This window comes from Aulonocara stuartgranti, assembly GCF_965226115.1.
Source record: "Aulonocara stuartgranti genome assembly, chromosome: 11".
Taxonomy (NCBI): domain Eukaryota; kingdom Metazoa; phylum Chordata; class Actinopteri; order Cichliformes; family Cichlidae; genus Aulonocara; species Aulonocara stuartgranti.
Genome location: NC_138947.1, coordinates 27,849,318 through 27,868,279, shown reverse-complemented (window position 1 = coordinate 27,868,279; position 18,962 = coordinate 27,849,318). Strand labels below are relative to the sequence as shown.

At 42.7% G+C, this 18,962-nt stretch overlaps 2 protein-coding genes across 7 annotated transcripts in view; one reads left to right on the top strand and one right to left on the bottom strand.

Moving 5' to 3' along the window:
* LOC309717426 (teashirt homolog 1-like) overlaps positions 1-5,614 on the bottom strand; it is a 35,922-nt gene extending 30,308 nt beyond the window's left edge. Inside the window, exons 1-2 of one of the 4 annotated variants that reach the window (XM_082551991.1) lie at positions 5,325-5,614; positions 2,589-3,165 (exon numbers count right to left, since the gene is read on the bottom strand). In XM_082551991.1, coding sequence (XP_082408117.1) covers positions 2,589-2,628 — 40 coding nt within the window. In that variant the 5' untranslated portion in view covers positions 2,629-3,165; positions 5,325-5,614. The other 3 variants (XM_082551990.1, XM_082551993.1, XM_082551992.1) reach the window with 3 other exon arrangements.
* Positions 4,523-11,361, top strand: LOC309717427 (prostaglandin reductase-3-like). Of its 3 annotated transcripts, none has more exons than XM_082551997.1 (3): positions 4,523-5,159; positions 7,495-8,408; positions 9,574-11,360. In XM_082551997.1, exons 1-3 carry the CDS (start codon positions 4,876-4,878, stop codon positions 9,660-9,662), a joined length of 1,287 nt encoding a protein of 428 aa, XP_082408123.1. In that variant the 5' UTR covers positions 4,523-4,875; the 3' UTR covers positions 9,663-11,360. The 3 variants fall into 3 exon arrangements, with proteins under 3 accessions (XP_082408123.1, XP_082408122.1, XP_082408121.1); XM_082551996.1 differs by having other exon boundaries at positions 4,524-5,159; positions 7,495-8,213; positions 9,574-11,361; XM_082551995.1 differs by lacking the exon at positions 9,574-11,360 and having other exon boundaries at positions 4,524-5,159; positions 7,495-8,624.
* The last annotated feature ends 7,601 nt before the right edge of the window (positions 11,362-18,962 follow it).

Below are 18,962 nucleotides of genomic sequence, written 5' to 3'. Positions count from 1 at the left end.
TAAAGCAACAGGAAGCGTGACAACGAGTGCTGCGTTTTCATTCCATCGGTGGAATATGTCATTAATGGGGTTTTTTGTCATCTAAACAGCAGTGTCACACACACACACACACACACACACACACACACACACACACACACACACACACACACACACACACATGCAGATACTTCAAAATGATCCTAAGAAATCCTGTGATAATTTTCTTAAAAGCAAAACAAAACACAAAATTTATTGTTTAAAAAAAATTGCGGAAATTGTAAAATTTACTGCAAAATAAAGCAATCGATTAACAACCTGATCAAAGAAAAGTTTTAACATGAGAAGCTCAAGCAACCCGAAAATTCTTTGCCAAGAAGCTGCCTAAGAAGTGCACTGTGTATGAAAATTAACAGGGAAATGTGCACATCTGATTATGTAACTCAAAGAAACGAAACTGTTAAGAAAATCTTTTGCTGTTTCTGATTTGCAAAATATAACTTTGCATGGTGCGGCCTCGAAACATAACGCACCTAATAAAAGTCTCCACAAGCTTTACAAAGTGAGAATGAAAAAAATAGGCCGTCCACACAAGTCTGCTATTGTTGTTTTAATTGTCTGACTCCTGATTTCCATGCCTAGTCCCACTATGAGCTATTTCCTCTTTGAGCAGTAGCACACAGAGGAAGCCACAGGTCAGTACGAGCTCCCAGTGGAGCATCGGGCTAGCCTGGTGTGTAAGTCGGTGTGTGCATGCGTATCAGCGTGATTGCGTGTTAGTCAGTCGCTTCTGGAAGCGTGGAGTGGAGGGCGTTATCTCTGACCGGCCATCGTGTTCGTGAAAGAATGGAAAACATCCCGTTTGCCAAGCTGTGATTGACCATTACAACCCATGATGTGCATGGCACTCAGTGGACGTTGTAATGGATCAATGGTTTGTGTGTATGTGTGTGTGGTGTGTGTGTGGCAGGAGAAAGGAGGGGAAGGGAGGGGTCACAGAGATGTCATGTTTTTCATGCCTCCATCTACATGCAGAAACCTAACGGGAGTCCCTCTGCTCCCATCATGGCCAACCTTTTCCAGGGGGATATTTTGCCAAAGCAACAGCGGTGACTGTTCTCTCCGTCTCACACACACAAATGCAGAAAGGTACAGCGAGACTCGGTATATAAAACTCGATTCTTGCTTCGCGGTGTGGGCCAGAAAACATATTACAGGTTGCCACAAAGGCAAACGAGAAAAGGCGAAGTTAACAGCGAGCACCGGTTGAATGTTCATCCGTCCTACACTCCTTCTCATCCTCCTCCTCATCCTCATCATCACCACCACCATCATCTTCATCATCGCAAGCTCTCTGTTTAAAATGATAAAACCTGCTGAGTTCAAAGTCTTCGTCGGCTGGCCCTCCTGTTCGACCCGCTTTGCACCTCATATTTCAAAATCTCTTTAAAATTCTGTAACTGTCTTTTGTTCACTCCAGTTGTTAATGCCTAACTTCAAAGGCTCGGCCTCATTAGCACAGAGGTAGAAACCCCTGTCACTCATTTACATTTGTTTAAAGGCTGCAGGGAGACAAGAGGAAAAAGGGGGAGTCCACATCCAAACCACTAGAAGTCAACCTTGTCGGTCCTCTGCCAACACCTGGTTTTATCAGTTGGTCACATTATAAAAATCATATCCAGCAGTGGACCTCAGCTGTGGGCTGATTCTTGCAGTGAATAAGGGAGGAATATTTCGGACGAGGACAGCCAGAACCTTCCATATTTTCATCTAAGAATATATAGGAAGAGGAGGAGAATTCAAATACCTGTTCTTTTTAAAGAGTGTTGGGGAATTTCTTGCAATTGAACATACACACAGTGCTTTCATCTGCTTTCTGTGCATACACATTTGAAGAAATAAGGTGATTTTTTTCAACCACAATTCCCAACTTTCTTCTTTATCCTTTTTTCTTTTTCTTCCTTTTTGTCTTTGCTTTTCAGTTCCTGGTTAAAAGCAGGGTTGTGCATTTGAGTGGCTACCAGAAGCATGCTTGTCTTCATGGAGGGATTTATTGATGTTTATCAGGGATGAATAGATCAAAGACTGCCACATGACAGACGATCAATCACGCATCAAATCAAGGGTGGCAATCCTCTAATAAAATAAAAAAGAAAGGAAAAACCAGCTCTCGCCCGTTTTTCTCCCCCCTTTCTTTCCCAGTCAATTATTCATCATTACTCACTCTTGAACCTCAAAAACTCCCTTTTATCCCCATAACATGCCATTTAGTTTATCTCACCATTCTTAATAGAACTTTCCTGGCACCGGAGGATTTTAAAAAAAAAATCTCAAAGTGGCATTGCGCAGATACGTGCGTCATTTGCGCAATTAGATACATTTTAAACACAACAGTGTGTCCAGGGTGAGTTGTGCGCTGTGTTATTAACACAAATAAATTGATTTAAACCATAAGTTGTAAAATAATAATAATAATAGTAATAAATCGCAGCATGCAGTCCTGCTAAAGAAAAAAAAGGTGGAAGGAGAGACTTCCAATTGGCACTTGGAAATAAAAACTAGTTGGTTACTGGGATGGGAAATGGTCGTAATGGAGGGGCGGGTTATACCTGCTGATCGCCGCGGCTCTTGCTGCTTTCTCCTCGGCATAGTGACCGTCGCGTTCCACGGTGCTTCTCATGCAGGAATTACAAACAAATGGAGTCTTATCAGTTTTGAAAAATCATCCCGTTTTTCGGGGGAGGGGTGTTGTTGATCTCTGAGCTGAGAATGTCTCTTCAAACCGGCTGCTCTTTTTTGGATGTGATAGCTGGGTCGGCTTCAGCGAGACTGAGCTCAAAAATTACGAAGGGATTCGGCCAGCTCCTGACACCTTCACTTCCATTAAAAATCATCTTCCTTCATCTCTCTCGTGGCAGAGTACGAAAAGAAGCAAAAAAAAAAACAGCACCTTAAAACCCAAGTTTTCGGTTCACTCCCTTTGGGGGAAAAACAAAAAAAATCCCCCTAATCTCCAGTGCTGTTTGGAGGGGGACGATAGTTTGCTGCGCCTTTTACGCACACCAAAACTAAAAAGAAAAAAGAAAAGAAAGAGATTTCTGGCGGTAACCAAACAAATAAGTCCCGAGTGCACACCTCTGATAAGTAATGTATCCTTGTGTTTCCTTCCGTTCTTTTGCCACAGACCTGAAAGAGAGAGAATGGGAAAGGAGAAGAGAGATAGACAGGCATTAGATGGGTTAATGTCAATCCCGTCACCACCACGCCACCTCAGCCCGGATCCAGCCTCACCAGTCCGGCGGAGACTTTTTTCCTCCCTCCCCTTCTGCCCTCTTTCTCTCCCACAGAAGGGGGAAAATAATTAAATAAAATAAATGGAGACGAGTAGGCTTTCTCTTGTACTTACGTTTTAAGAGTCGTGGAAATGATTTTCACCGCTCATCTGATCGCATGTTGGACAGAGTCGGGTTTTTTTTTTTTTTTTTGGAGGGTTGGTTGATGCGGTGGAGAGGATATCACTTGAGAGAGAGGGGAAACAAGACGCAGGCGCATCCAAGCTTCGCCAACAACAGATCAGATCGACATGGACTAAAATATTTGTCTCTTGAAAAAGCCAAAAAAAAAAAACAAGACGGGGGGCAAAAACTCCAGGGACTGATCCGCGGTCTCTCAAAAAAAAGAAAAAAATGGGAACGCGGCGGATCCAGAAGCTGTTTCAGACAGTCTCAACTGATAGACAGACGCATCGAGTGGCTTTTCCTGCTACATTTTTACTCCTCCCCTCTCCACAAGCGTCACCCCTGACAGAGGAGCCTACCTGTCAATCTTTTTAATTGTCTTGTTTTCCCCCTCTCTCTCTCTCTCTCTCTCCTTCTCCCTTTGCTTAAAAAAGAAGCCAAACCTCCGACAAAAGGATATGATCCTCTCAAAACTTACTGCGAGATCAGCTAACAAAACCAAACTTATCCCAATGCCTCTTGCAAACTATCAAAAACAACAAGGCTCACTACTTAAGTCTGAGCTTTTTGCAACCCAGGTGACATCTTAAGATCGCCTGGTAGTGACACGGCACGAGTTAGGGCACGACTCTTGCTCCCGCTGACGCTTTAATGTCCCCCAGTGCGCTCCGGCAGCTCTGTTAAGAATAGATCCTTCCAGAAAAATGACAGTCAGATGACAACAGACGATAACACAGCTGCATGGAAGGAGCAGGCAAAATAAATAAAGAAACAAATAATGGAATGAGATGAAAACAAGACACTTTCACAAATCGCCTGTGGGAGCTTTTTGGTTACAGGTGTAGTGTGGGCAGAAACATCTCCCTATGACGCTCAAAACATTTAGTATTAGGAAGAAAAGGGGGGAAAGGCGCCAGTCAAACGGGAGCGCAGTCGTAGTGCACGCTCGGACCGTGATTTTTGTTGTTATTTGTAGGTGTTGGGAAAAGATCCGATGGGTTGGCGTTCTTTTCGTGGGAGTGAAACGGCTGAGGATAGCCTGTGTGGGGAGACGAGGATTGATTTGTTTCACCTTAGTAGGAAGTGAGTGTTGTGTCCGGGAAGGGGAGGGACTCCCGACGACAAGTCTGAGGCGCTGCTGTGCTCCACGCTGGGGCTGCACCAGTGCAATGTTTTAATCCTAAACTCGATCCCCCGCTTGTTTGCTTTGCGTAAGAGTCACGCTACGACGCATCGCGCTTTTTTTCTCCCCCCCCTGTTTTTTTATTTTTGGTCTAAAAGCTCGTTTGGCTCGGCTCAGCCTGGCCCGGGCCTGGCCTGCACGCCGTGCGTGTGCAGAGGGGAGGCTTGTGGTGCAGGCTAATGGCACCTGATCGACCTAATCACAGGCACGAGCACGCGTCAAGTTTGGTCGTGAACTTTGTCACATTTCGGAATCATGTCCAGGGCGCTGTTGGCGAGAAACGGCAGGAGAGCACTACCGCTAATCTACGGGGGGCGCAGAGGCACCGACACACTTTCAGGAGTTCATCTGGCTGCGAGGCGGTTCATCGTAGATATGTCCTACTCGGCGCACTTCATGGATTTTAAAGGATCCTCCATAGCGAGCAGTATGAAAAAGCTGGTAGTCACCAAGCTCAGCCCGAATTTCAGAGAGGCCGTTTCTACGCAAACCGTGGCCGTTCCGACACCCGGAGACGCGGACTTGCTGGTCAGAAATCGGTAAGTTAATTTTGGTGACGGTGGGAACACACGGACTCTGTTTTTCTGTCGGTCGGGAAAGCGTTAGGTGACCCGAAGCGTCTTCTTTCTTTTCTTTCTTTTTCTTTTTTTAAAATGCCGATCTGTCAGGAGATTGTTGAGAAGTTATTAAACGGCTCCGCTTACCTCGAATCACCCATGTCCAGCACCTGCGATCACCCTCATCATTATCATCATCATCATCATCATCGCCACAAGATGGAAAAATACGTGAGGAATAAGCGCTGTACTGTAATTCCAAGTTCCGCCCTCTCTGCATTTGTCTATCAATCCATCTCGGCATCTCTCTCTCTCTTCTATCGCTCTCTCTCCCCTGCTCTCTCTCTCTCTCTCTCTCTCTCTCTCTCTCTCTCTCTCTCTCTCTCTCTGTCCTGTCTCTCTACGTCACCAACCTGCAAACAGAAAGTCATGGGGGGGCTCAGGCTGGCATCAAGAGATGGAGATGATGGAGAAGGCGATGGGAGTGCTACACGGCGCTGGAATTGCAGCATCATTTCTTTCATTCACAGCAGCAGAAGGCAGAGTGGATCCAGGAGTCTGTTGTACGGGCTCTGTTGTGCGTGAACAGAGTCGACATTATTACAGTAACAGATAAATGAAATTAAAGCCAAAAAACATACATTAATGCTTTTTTTTTTTAATAGTTGAATTTCTGCATAAATTTCTGATTCCACCTCACTCTGCTTTCAGGTTCCTACAACATTGCTGGCTGTGTGCGCCTTATGTAGTTTTTAATGTTAAGTCAGCTTTACATCAGTCCACCTCGGGGTTTACTGTTGTATTTACTGCCAATAAAATACAGTCCTCCCCGAGACTGAGTGTAAAACGTACAACATTAGGATCTTATTAGCTTGTAAGACAGTCGCTTGGTGCACCGAGACCCTTGACCGTCTGGGTCGTCTGTGTCAGTGATGCATCACAGTCATGGGAAAATGTTTTAACTGACAGGGGAAAGTAAACCAGAGAACACTTTGTCCCGTTTTGCACGGTGTAAGAGAAATTTTAAAGGAATATAAAATGCAGAAGATTGTGAGCGGTTTTTATTTAAAAAAAAAAATCATAGCTGCAGTGAAAAGAAGAGACTGAGGTTTATATATATATATATATATATATATATATATATATATATATATATATATAGTAAATTTTAAAAATAAATGCGTGCAGACATTTTTTTTACATGTACTAAAACCCTTCACTTCCAAGAGTCCAGGTGTCCCTCAGCATCTTATCTGAGCCACATGTGCACAAAAATTTGGTCACGCACATGCAAAAGATAAAAGTCGTATAAAATTGCAAGATGTGAGTTTTTGTAGTTTTCTGGACTTTCATTAATTCTTGAGAGACATAAGAGATTTATTTTTTATCCCCAAGTATAGCGTTTATCAATACACTGTATCTTATTTTGTAATTTCAGTGGAACCAGTGTCAAATTATTAGGCTTGCTATCATTTAACAGAGCATTTTGGCCAAACCTGTGTTACCTGTTTGAAAAGTTTTTCCAGGGCTTAGGCTTGCACAGACTGAGACTTTATTGTTACAGATCCCCTGCTAATTTGGAGTGTTATTTAAACTCAGACGCCTTGCTAGTTTATGCACATGCAAACAGTTTGTACCTTTTTTGATAATAAAATAATACGTCGCTGCGAGGAAACTGATTCCATAGATGTGAAGAAGTCAAACCAAGGCGTTTTGTTATATCGTCGCCACCCATCTATAAACCACAGAAGCATTATCTGGGAGCTCAAAGTACACGTGTGACATGCACGGTAATGAGGCACAGCGTGCGTGCCGCTCTAAAAGACAGTAAATGATTTATTTATACGTTCCTTTCTCACATATTTGTTTCCAGCATGTTACAAAAGTAAGATGAAAACAACCGTCTTCATGTTGAGGCAAGAAGCAGCTATCTGAATTTTTATTTTTTTTTAAAGTGCAGTTTGTTGTGGGTGTCTCTGAAGACAATGAATCATGACATCATGCAATGCGTTTTGTGATACAAACCTTTCCCTGTCAGTGCAGGACTTTTCTTTCCGAGCAAAGAGAAGGAAAAGAGAAAAAATAACTCATTGCCAAAACAAACCAAAGTGTTTTGGCCCTGTGCGCGCCCGTCTGCACAACAAGGAAGTTGACCTTCATACAGGATTTCAGGAAATATGTGCTTACGCTAATAACCGCATAAAACCCCATTAACTGAAATGCAATGTTAATGTATCCATTTTGCTCAGCACATGCTGATGTAGCAGGTTTATTTCCCTAACTTTTAATCCTCAATTATTTTTCTCTTGTGTTTCAGTTTTGTGGGAATCAACGCCTCAGACATTAATTACTCAGCGGGCCGTTACGACCCTTCGGTGAAGCCTCCCTTTGATGCAGGTTTTGAGGGCATTGGGGAGGTTGTCGGCCTTGGCCTTAGCGCGAGCTCCCGCTACACCGTCGGGGATACTGTGGCCTACTTCGGCAGTGGCGCGTTTGCCGAGTACACGGTGGTCCCAGCCAAGGAAGCTGTGCCTGTTCCTGCGGTGAAGCCAGAGTTCCTCACCCTTTTGGTCAGCGGCGCCACGGCTTATATAGCCTTAAAACGTCTGGGCGACCTGGCTAAAGGTGAGACTGTCCTGGTCACGGCGGCCGCAGGAGGAACGGGACAGTTCGCTGTGCAGTTTGCCAAGCAGGCTGGTTGCCATGTCATTGGGACCTGCTCGACCAACGAGAAAGCCGGTTTCCTCAAATCCATCGGCTGCGACAGGCCGATCAACTACACCGCTGAAGACTTGGCTAAGACCCTGAGGAAAGAGTATCCACAAGGCATAGACGTGGTCTATGAGTCAGTCGGAGGGAGCGTCTTAGAGCTCGCAGTAAACAGTCTGGCCAATAAAGGCCGGCTGATAGTGATTGGCTTCATCTCAGGGTACCAGAGCGCTTCAGGGATCCCACCTTTCAAAGGAGGAACGCTACCAGTCAAGCTACTCCAGAAGTCGGCCAGCATTCGGGGTTTCTTCTTGCCCCACTTCTTAGGTGACTACAGGGAGGCTCTGAGTAGCATGATTCAGATGTTTGCCAAAGGGAAGCTAGTGTGTGAGGTGGATTGCGGTGATTTGGCAGAGGAGGGGAAATTTGTAGGCTTGGATGCGGTTTTCCGGGCAGTGGACTACATGTATGCAGGGAGAAACCTGGGCAAAGTCGTGGTGGAAGTGGCACCACCGTCTGTTAGTAATAGCAAGCTGTGATTTAACTGATTGTAGATGCACTTAAGAAATCATACTTAAAATTACAATGATTCAATCAGTAATATATATATATATATGTATAGTTTAATGAAGGATTTTTAACCACGGAAAAGCTCTTTATTTTTGTAAAATGACTGATGATACAGCCCAGTAACTAAAAATAATGTCATGAATAAACATACAGCAACTTTGGAAAGTGCTTTGGGGTTGTTTTTGCTTTTTTATGTGCACATGCACTCAGTCATGAATATATTCAGCACAGAATTTAATATAAAATATTTAAAGTTTTAAATAAGTGTGTGCTAATCAAAAGTCACCACATATTGAAACTCGGAAACAAAAGCTAAGGTTTTTTTCACCTCCCCCACACCTTCCGTCCACCTCCGAAATCATGTTAGACCTGCTGCCATAATGCGCTTGCTTTTGGCGCTCTCGAGCACTTTATCTACCATAAATGTTTTATGATAGACTTCATTGTTTTTCTAATAGGGCCTTACATTGGTATGTGCTTGTCAAAAGTGAGTGCTGCTCCAGGTGTGCTTGGCATTTCATTGCCTGTTTGTGGCTGACAGAAACGGCATTCACACAATCAATCTTTTCATTCACATGCCCCGAAGCTGCACATAATAAAAAAAATTAGTCCAGCTAACCAGGAGTTGGGCTAGAAAATGTCATTATTTTCTTCCACTGTGAGTAAAAAAAAAAAAAATCACTCATAGTGAATGCTCTGCGATATGCCCTTTGACACATTTTTTTTTTTCCATTTCCATTTTTTTGAATTTAATTTGGCTTTTTGAAACAACAAAGTCTTAAAAAATACCATTTAAAGTTTAATCACATTGCACTCATTTTTATAAAACCCAAAGATAAAACTTTAGTGTTTCTTTCAACTTTGAAAGCCTTATTGAGCTTAAAAAAAGTTTTCAGAGTCCCAACTTCAGCAGTGTACTGTTAAACCACTCCAAAAGCAGGAAATGGACAAGAGATGCTTATAACAGTCCGTGTTGGATTACTGCACTGTGTGTCATTTTAAACAAACACCTGTTCCTACCTGGCAGGGATGGCTGTAGTCTTCATGCACCGTGAACACGTTATTTCCTCATCCAGGTGGCTACTCAAAATATAACCCAGTGTGAAATACGTTACAGGTGTGACCCCAGCATGCAAAGCTGCTACCTTCACCAGACGGTGCAGGAAATCAGAAACACACCAGGCCAAGGCGGTTCTGAATCCGTAGTGGAGCAAGTCAGAACACCTCTCAAAGTCACTCACACGTACGCCACAGCCTGTGTCAGCAAGAGACACCGTAGGTATGTTTGTTGCTTTGAGTCAGGCCCGTAATGTCTTACGTGCACGGTTATTTTCAATTTTCCGAGTAGCTGTTAGGTTTTTTTAAAAAAAACAACTATTTTTAGCTGCTTAAAAATATGTGTGCATGTTAATCATTGTTTCTGTTACAGTTGGAGTTGGATGACTCACGCTAGTCGATGCTTGCCATGTTTTTGTGTAGCTTGCTCTTACAAATTTAGGTTAAAAATTATTTACTTAAATCACGGATGTGACGTTTTTGCACTCATTTAATTCAGTATTTAAAGCACCACATCTGTGATCTAAAGCCTCTCGGGTCAGAATAAAAACATTTTTTACCCATGAAAGTTCAACTTTGATTGCACAGTTTAAAAAAAAAACGTTTTTAAAGATTTTTTATGGATATAATTAAAGCAGAAATGGAAGTACTGGGAATTGCATAGGCGTAAGTGACCAAGAGAGCAAACACACTTTAAATGACTGCCAGTCACCTCTTAACACCACTGCTTGCTCAGGAGTTAAAATGAAAAAAGAAAAGCAAGCTCTTACATGCCGGCCACACAAAAGGTGAGAGGAGTGATGATGCACGTGGATGCGTAGACGAATTTAGCATGCGTCAGTACTCCTGTGCATCCATGTTGGACTATGAGGAGAAGGAGGAGGCCGGGTGTAGCATCTCTTCAATTAACAGGAGAGGCCCTGTCTCGCCGTCCTCCGGGGCCTACCTGTACCTCCACTGATTAGTGAGCAGTCACAGCCCCAATTAGAGAACACAGGAACCTGGAGAGACAACACTCTTTATTTAATTGGATTGTGTTGCAGTCCTAGGCTGCTAACTGGCATCGTATTGAAGCAACCTGGAACTGCAGAGTGTAAACAAGACATTAAAGATGGTGAAGGTCTTCTAGAAAAGTATTCACCGGCTGCTGTGAGGTGGTGAAAGAAAGGAGAAAAAAATCAAGAAATTAGAAATCATGCTAAGTGTCTCTCTCATTTTAGTTTTGTTGCTGCTCCTCAGAAGGGACAAACACTAACACACAAACTTAAATAGGTGATGTACATGGAAGGAATGAAGGGTAAACTTCATTTTCCCTTTAATGTGAATGCGGATGACATTGTAATGCATGCAATGCAAATGTAATATACTGATTATCGCAAATATTATCAAACTGATTGCATAGGAATTTATAACATTGGAAAAAGTTGAATGTGTTGCCTCCATTGGATCGCCATCTATTCCCAGGAATTTACCTTGTGTACTAGCTACTGTGTAGCATTTCAGATGGCATAAGATTGTAGTTTTATTTTACATTTACTACAACAGCTACTATGTAACATTTAAGGAGAAAACATTCAGAAATAACAAGCTGAATCCATGAAAATTAAGCACACTGAGGGCTATTTTTGCTACTACAGTCATATTTACTCTGGTGTGACTTTTAAAAGTTGACTTCTTTAAGCTAATGGCAGAGAACCAAATATAGTCTTTAGTGTATAACACTGTGCACTCAGTCTGCTTATGTTATATTTCCTCGCTATTTGTGCTTTACTTTGATGCAGCAATTATGGAGTAATTGTCACTTGTGACCATGGTGGCCACGAGCTCAATAAAGTTAAATGTACTCTACGTTTGAAATAAAAATGTTCAGTTGTTGCTTCTTTTTTCCACCTTTACATTAATTAGCGGTGATCACAACTTTTTTTGTAGCTCTCAAGTCCACTTTAATTTGCCATCCAAGACAACAGCGCGGTGCCGGATTTTATTGTTGTACGCTGACATTCAGGGTAGGAAAATTCTCAAAGGTCTCCCTCTTGTTCCTTTTTTTCCCTGCTAAATCCTCTTTTTTTTCACAGTTTCTTCTTGCTGGAATATGTGGCACATAACAAAGACATCACCCTCTTTAGTGTGGGATGGTAGTCTACCTCCAGGCACCTAAGGGACACTGGCTGGCTGCTCGGTGCTGCCAGGATCTAGACAGTCCAGTTTCTTTCTTTGCAAGTCAGTCAGGCCCTCTCAACTCCCCAACTCCCTGAGCCCCCATCACTCCTACCTCCGCCTAATTACCAAACCTAAAACCCCACTCAACTAATTAGCCACAGCAGACCCAGGAACTGTGAGTAAAGGTAAAGAGATGGCTTCATTCAAGTGTGTGTGTGTGTCGGTGTGTGTGGTGGGGGGGGTATGTGTTAAAGAGAGGGAGAGTGAAAAGAAAAGACAAGAGGAAAGGGAAATGGAATATTCAAGTCTCCTTTAGCGAGCACGTCTCTACAGCCAATTAAAGTCATTTATTTTAACTCTTTGCAAAACCTGTGAGTTGTGCATGACAGCATGACAGGGGGGATGTGTTTGTGGCTGTGCGCATGTGTCTCAGGATATGTAGCCATGCACGCATCCGCGCCTAGCCTCGCACACAGACCCACAAGCGTCCACACGCGTCTCAGTATGGCTGGCAGTCTGTCGGCTTCTCTGTCTATCAGCGGAGGGAGAGCTCAGTGGGACATAAATTACAATATGCAGCAGAACCACTTGTGTAAGTCTCAATGAAGGGGAGGAATAACTTTCTTAATCAAGTTCCCGTGATTAATTGTAATAAAGGTGTCATCCGTAAATGTGTCCTCCTGATTGAGTAATTCGGGGCCGGAGACAGTAAGCACATCCCTGGTGATTGGGGGGGCTGGACAAAGTGTGGAGGAGGGAGAGGGGGAAGGTTTGTGGAGGACATAGTGAGACACAAATAGCTCCTGGGCACACTGGCAGCCTTCGCACAACTGACAGTTATGAAATACAATTATCAGTGTGATCTGCTTAAGAATTCATCAGCAGCTTCACCGGCCAATAAAGACGTTCAGAGAGAGAGAGAGAGAGAGCAAGGGAGGAGCAGTGACACAAGAGGAGAGAAGGCCCCACTGATTAAATGAGGTTTTTATTTTGTCCAACAGATTGTTCACATTATGTTACACTATTGTGAAAGGATTATCTGCAGCCTTCTTCCCGCTCTAAGAATTCCCCATTTTGTACCATATTATCCATTTAACCTCTGTTCCAAACAACTGCATTTAATAAGGATAATCTTTTTTGTGTATGGTCACTATGATTCAGTGGTTTCCATGCCAAACCCTCCCTGAAAAAATAAATAAAAAAATAAGCTTATGGGTTTTAGATGATAAATGAGGTGACATTTTAACTGTGGCTTGTTAATACGGAACAATGTCTTCTAATGACCAAAAGTTACACTTGGCATATATCAGCCGAAGAGTTCCTGTTCATTTGAATATTTCTGAAATCTTTGAAAAGTGACTTTTTTAAATATCCTAGAATGAAATGAACAAACAAAAGTCTGCCGAGAAAAAAAAAACTACGAATTCTTTCTTTTTTGTACTAGAAGTTTTTCAACAATCACTGAGATTCTGATCTTTGATTTGGGAACTGCTGGTTTATGTTTCAATAGCTATAAACATATAACTTTATGTCAAAGATACTGTATAATACCATACAAAAATAAGTGCACCTGAGAGGTTTAGATTCTTATAAATCACCCAATATTATATATTCCACAGCTCTCACAAGAATCACCTTGAAGTCTCTTTAGTGATGAGAATAAAGCTTTTGCTACAGTCCAGGTAGCACAAGAGAGAAAGGAAACCCTCTTTAAAGGTTTTAAGAATCCGACATAATAAAAATAATCTTAGCAGGTCTTAAAATGAGGTAAATACAAACTTTGATTAACTACAAAAAAATTATATTGCAGAATTCTTTATTTAACACAAAGTAAGCCAAAAGGCAGAAGCAGTGTGTTAAAAAAAAAAGTGCAAACTTAAGTAGCAGCCTGGTGGTGATAATCAAATACTTGATACTTGATTAACTGATTGTTAGAAAGTGTGAGTACCTGCATAAGAGTAGAGGTTTTGGTAGTTTGCTGCAGCATTCAGGTGTGTTAACGTAGTACCGAGGAAGAAATACATCAGCAATGATGTTAGAGAACTAATTGTTGCAGCCCAGCAGTTCATGAAGGGTTATAAGGGAATTTTTAAACATTTTGAAGTTCATCATTCTTCAGTAAAAAACATTTTTCACAAGAGCAAAACATTCGAGACACTTGCCAATCTTCCCAGCAAATTCACCCCTAGGTCAGACTGTACAATGAGAAAGTGCAAAAAACCCAAGAGCAACACCTCTGACTGAAGACCTCGGTCAGCAAATGCAAAAGTTCATGTTAGAGGAATTAGAAACAGACTGAAAAAGTGCAGCTTGTTTGGAAAGGTTGAGGAAAGAGAAAGCTTTTGTATCCCTAAAAAAAGGAAGATGGTAGCACAGCTTAGTTATGAATAACCCACAAGATATGTTAGACAACGTCCTTTGGACAAATGAGACAAAAGAAGAGATGTTTGGCCATAATTTACAACCAAACGCAACATATCAGCACAAACACCTCATAGCAGCTGTCCAGCACGGTGGTGGCGGAGTGATGATTTGAAGTGTTACAGCATGCAGCAAAAGGGGCAAAGAGTTAACACCCACCAACACAGGAGGAAACTGGTAGAAATGGAGAGACACAAAGACGGGGCACAAAGAGTGAAAAAACGACAGGACTATAAATACACAAAAACAAAATGAAAACAAGATCCAGACCCATAATGAAAACCCCAAACCATGACACCCTCCTGCAAAACATGGCACAAACTCCACACACTGAGCCCTTATCTCAAAATCGTCTGTGTGTAGTTACATGAAGAGACTTTGAGACATCCTAAATCCACATAAGAGCTGTTGCAAGTTCTCCCAGAGGATTCCAGCAACGTACCTGCCAAAAGCCTCGAAACACCAGGTAGAATCATTTAAAAGGCAGAAACACTGAACTGATTTAGATGATTTCCATTTACTGCGCTTTGTGAGGTTCAATTCACATAATTCACGCTAAAATGTTTATATCATAAACTAGACGTGCACAAATATTTTACACAAAGCTTTGCCTGAACTGAACATTTTTGCCTAAATAAAGAGCACCGAGTTGGACAACCAAAAGCTTTTAGATCAAGCATGGTAACCAAGGTAACTTTTGACAAATGATAATTGTGTGCTAGTGGTCAAGTTCAAGAGCAACTCAAAAAAAAGCACACATTTTTAACAATGATGATTTAATACTAAAAAAAAACATTGGAACAGTTTTAATTTATAACCATCATAACAGTGTAATAAAACATTATTCTAACACACTGTGCCACCTTTAAACATAGTGCATAAAAGATCAATGTTTCTATTTGACAGATAAAATCACACTCGGTAACATTCATCATGTATTTCTGCCTACATTGACCCTTCGGGGCATCTTTTGTGGCCTCAGGAGGGGAGTGAGGGTCCCTCGCTGGGTCTGTTCAGATGTAGATATACATTCAGGTGAAAGGCAAGGGCGCTATTCACCACCGCAGGATTAATGGCAACATCGTCACCAGGCTGACCAACCCCACATTTCTATTGGCTGGATAAAGAGGAAAAGAAAAGATGGCGGTGGGAACAAGGGGAAATATGAACACCCTGTCGGTGTGATGACGGACAGGTCCTCAGCTCAGCTCCCCCAGGTCCCTCCCCGTCCTCATTCTTTACTGGCCCGAGTTGGCTAGTGAGGCAGCATCTCTGCGGCCAAGGACACAAGGGTGTCAGCGATGCGTCTGGGTAACATCGTTCATCAGGGCGCATCGGTAATGGGTAGCTCTCTGTGACAGTGGTCATCAGGACACAAAAGCAAAAGGGCCTATAAACATCACATGACAGATGGCTGGGAGGACAGCTTTGGACAGGGAGGGAGGGATGGAGAGCGAGAGATAAAGTGAGCTAGAGGTAGAAGGACAGAGCTGGAAGAGAGATCTCAGGCTGGATTGTTAAGTCTTAGGAAAAGTCTCAAGTGCTGGATGGTTTATGAATGCCCATGTTCAATGTCAGCTGTGAAGGGAAAAACTAGAACCCACCGGGGAAATGCTTCGCAGCTGACGTCCGACAAAAAGCCATCAAATGAGCAAAGTCGGTGCAAAATAGCCCAGTGAAATAGTTGATCTGCAGAAATGAATGCAAATTATTTTGTCTCATTGCAGTGAAAACACCAGTTTTTAACATTTGTAATACATCTGAAATGCTGTTCTGCTGTTTTTTATGCAAAGTTTAATTTTAAGAGTTTGTATTTTCCTTTCTTTTCTTTTTTTAGTCTCCTGGTTAGTTTAACTCTATTTCAGTCATGACTTTGGCCAATTAGTGCAATGAAACACCTTCAGCATGGTGGGTGCGGTCTAAGAAAACAGATAAACGGCAAGTCCGATATGAAAGATGTGCAAGCTTAAAAGCCTAACAGTGAAAGAATTGTTTTGTTTTTTTTTAAACTGTGCTTGGAAAGTAAGAATGAGACTTTCAGGGCGATGCAAAAGGACTTCACCAAAAGGACGTTTAGCACAATTTTCACTTTGAAAAGTTTGATAGAGAAGTGCCCCCCACTGGAAGAGATGCTGAAGGAGGAAGATGTTTTTCAAGAAATTACAGTCTTAAGCAGTCTGAGGCGGAGTGAAAGTTAAGGAATAATTATGGAGGTGATAGCAATGACAGAAAGCGAGAAACAGGTTGTGTGAAAATGAGGTGAGGCGAAGGTGTCGAGGGCTGTCACAGAACTGACTGCTGAACCTGTTGTAGGTCCCTGTAGAGGGAAGGCAATTGTTGTGTTAGCAACACCTTTGTCACCTCGGGATGTATACTTTGTCTCTGCGTGTTTACAGGGACATCAAATCCCAAATGTGAAGTATCGTCTTCAAAACAGAGGGAAGTGCAGCTCTCTGTCCTCCATAGCGACGCCGCGGGCCATGCTACGTCTTTTTCTTTGTTTTGTGGAAACAGCCTTGCCCGTCCATTAATCGTCATCCATCCATCCTGCGCACCTGTATATAAAAGGGAAATTAGAATATCCATCACTTGAGCGAAACGTCACCGTGATTGATGGGTTAGTCACAGGATCCCCTCCGTTTCCTCCTCAAGTCTGTGTTTCAGCAGTGAGAAGTGAACATTATCTAGCGCCATGATCAGATTTAGTCCACACATTTCCATCTAGGAGAGCATTTTTGAGCGGATGATACACAATCCACGCGAGGAGGCAGCCAGCAGAAGGTTTATGGAAATCTAATATCATAAGGCTTTTTGGTTTGTTAGACTTGTTATTCGTGGAGTGGGCTGGTGACACTTTTGATGTAACAGTATAAGACAATGTAACGAGGCAGAATCTCATTTTGTTGAAGTGTTTCTGTCAAACTATGGTCTGAAGGATGATGGGGAAAATCTGTGCAAACAGGTTTTGAGTGGGGTGTGCTAAGACTAAAATACCAACTGTTCTCAGAGAGAAGCCTTTGGTAAATAACAGGAAACATCCTCTGAGAAGGCGATATGAATGCCAGGGAGTGTGGAATCCATATTTGCCTTTTTTTAACGTAAAGTAAAAAGCAAATGGTTAAAAAAAAAAAAGCATAAATAGATGGGGCAAACAGATGATGGGAATGTAACTTGGAACTGAGATGGAAACTGCTTCTTGTCATAATCATCTGCTGTCAATCCAGAAACATCGTTTAAAAATCCATCCCGGTCAAGTTTATGTCTCCTTCTTTGTCTGATTCCCCCCTGTTTGTGTGTGTGCGCGTGTGTGTGCTTTGACGAGGTGGAGACAGGAGCCCTAACGCTGCAGGATGGAGAAAGGTGAACAGGAAACAGAAGGTGCCCATGGAGGAGGTATATGACATCTGTCAGGATCCAGGGTGGGCGGGGGATTCAGCGCCCCCCTTCTGCCGGCCGAGGGTCACCCATCGCACTGCAGTCGCTGAAGTTGTCACGACACCGTGACACTTCCTTGGCAATGGTGGCTGAGAGCCGGACAGCCCTCGGACGTTCAAGACACACACATATTTTTGAGTAAATTTGTCTGAGGGGAGTGGGGGGCATTTTGTATGAGCTGTTTGTTTCTTCTCTGTACAGAAATGTCAGCGTCTTGCTTATTGTTTCCTCTTTCTTTTTTTCCCCCTTCCCCTCTCTCTTCAGGGTCCTGGACAGAGGAAGGTCAGCTGACATGGCAAGGTCGACAAACAAACAAACAGAAGGAATTAAAATGGAGAAAAACAGGGCAGATGAAATGTGGCGGTGTTTTTTTTTTTGTTTGTGTTTTTTTTTTATCTGTGTGAGGGCTGATGGCTTGTAGCAGCCATTACTCTCTGTTGTGTCCTCTGCCCCCCATTGGTTGCAACAACACCGCCTGGCACTGCTGCCAGTGTCACGTCATCTCATACTTCTGCTTAACTACACGGACAACAAGGGCCACTTCACACCAGGATCAGTTTACTATTTCTCAGGCAGCCGTGTTTGCTCAAGGTGGCAAAGGTCATTCACAGTGGATTTGATAAAAATAATTTTCCTCAGCCAGCATGAGTTCAAATTAGATTTTATCCCTTTTTTTTCTCCTCGCCCTCTCTCTATATGAAGGGGAAAACAAAGGAAGTATACCCGCAAAAGTCCACTCAAACGCTTCGCAGAAGCCTGGACCCAGACCTCTAGCTCGCTGCCAAATATCTGATTTCTTCATGAAATGGCAATTCAGTCTGATTATCTCATCAGGCTAATTGGAGCATCTTAATGTTCTGTCTACACTGATGATGTCTGGCTACCCTCGCTTTTACAGCATTTATCACACAAACCAAATGACAATACGTTGACCTCATGATTAGCTCGGCTGGTCCACAAACGGACAGTTTATAAAGAGAGATTTGTTTGTTTGGTTGAAAATCCTTTTAGAGTGAAAGATGAGAAATATGGATAAATTATAACTCTGAACTGAGCTTTAAGTCCTAAATTCATTCACATTTAATCTATATAGTGCAGGAAACTGTGCTGTAGGTACATGTTAGGCCAGTTTTAAACCATAAACAATTTTGTAGCCCTCTTGAGTGGCAGTCTTGTGAAAAGATGAAAGGATGTTGTTATAGATCATGATTTGAAAGTAAAGCCTTGCCTAGAATTGTTCTTTGCCAGCTATTGTGCAGAGTGCAAAGCACGAAGTCGAGTGAGTTCAGACTCAAGTGCAAGCATCAAAGTTTTTCTGGTGCTAAATTAATTTCCAGCTCGCGCCTACAGATGACAAAGAATGATGCCGTCATTTAGGCTTCACCGCGTGGAGCCGGTAGGATCCTCATGACGTTCGGCTCGGGCTGCTGCAGG

Excerpts from the sequence above, each read along its gene's own strand:
- LOC309717427 (XM_082551997.1), top strand. The coding sequence starts at position 4,876 with ATGTCCAGGGCGCTGTTGGCGAGAAACGGCAGGAGAGCACTACCGCTA. Across the intron at positions 5,160-7,494 it reads GACTTGCTGGTCAGAAATCG|TTTTGTGGGAATCAACGCCT; the intron begins GTAAGTTAATTT and ends CTTGTGTTTCAG. Across the intron at positions 8,409-9,573 it reads AGTGGCACCACCGTCTGTTA|GTGTGACCCCAGCATGCAAA; the intron begins GTAATAGCAAGC and ends AATACGTTACAG.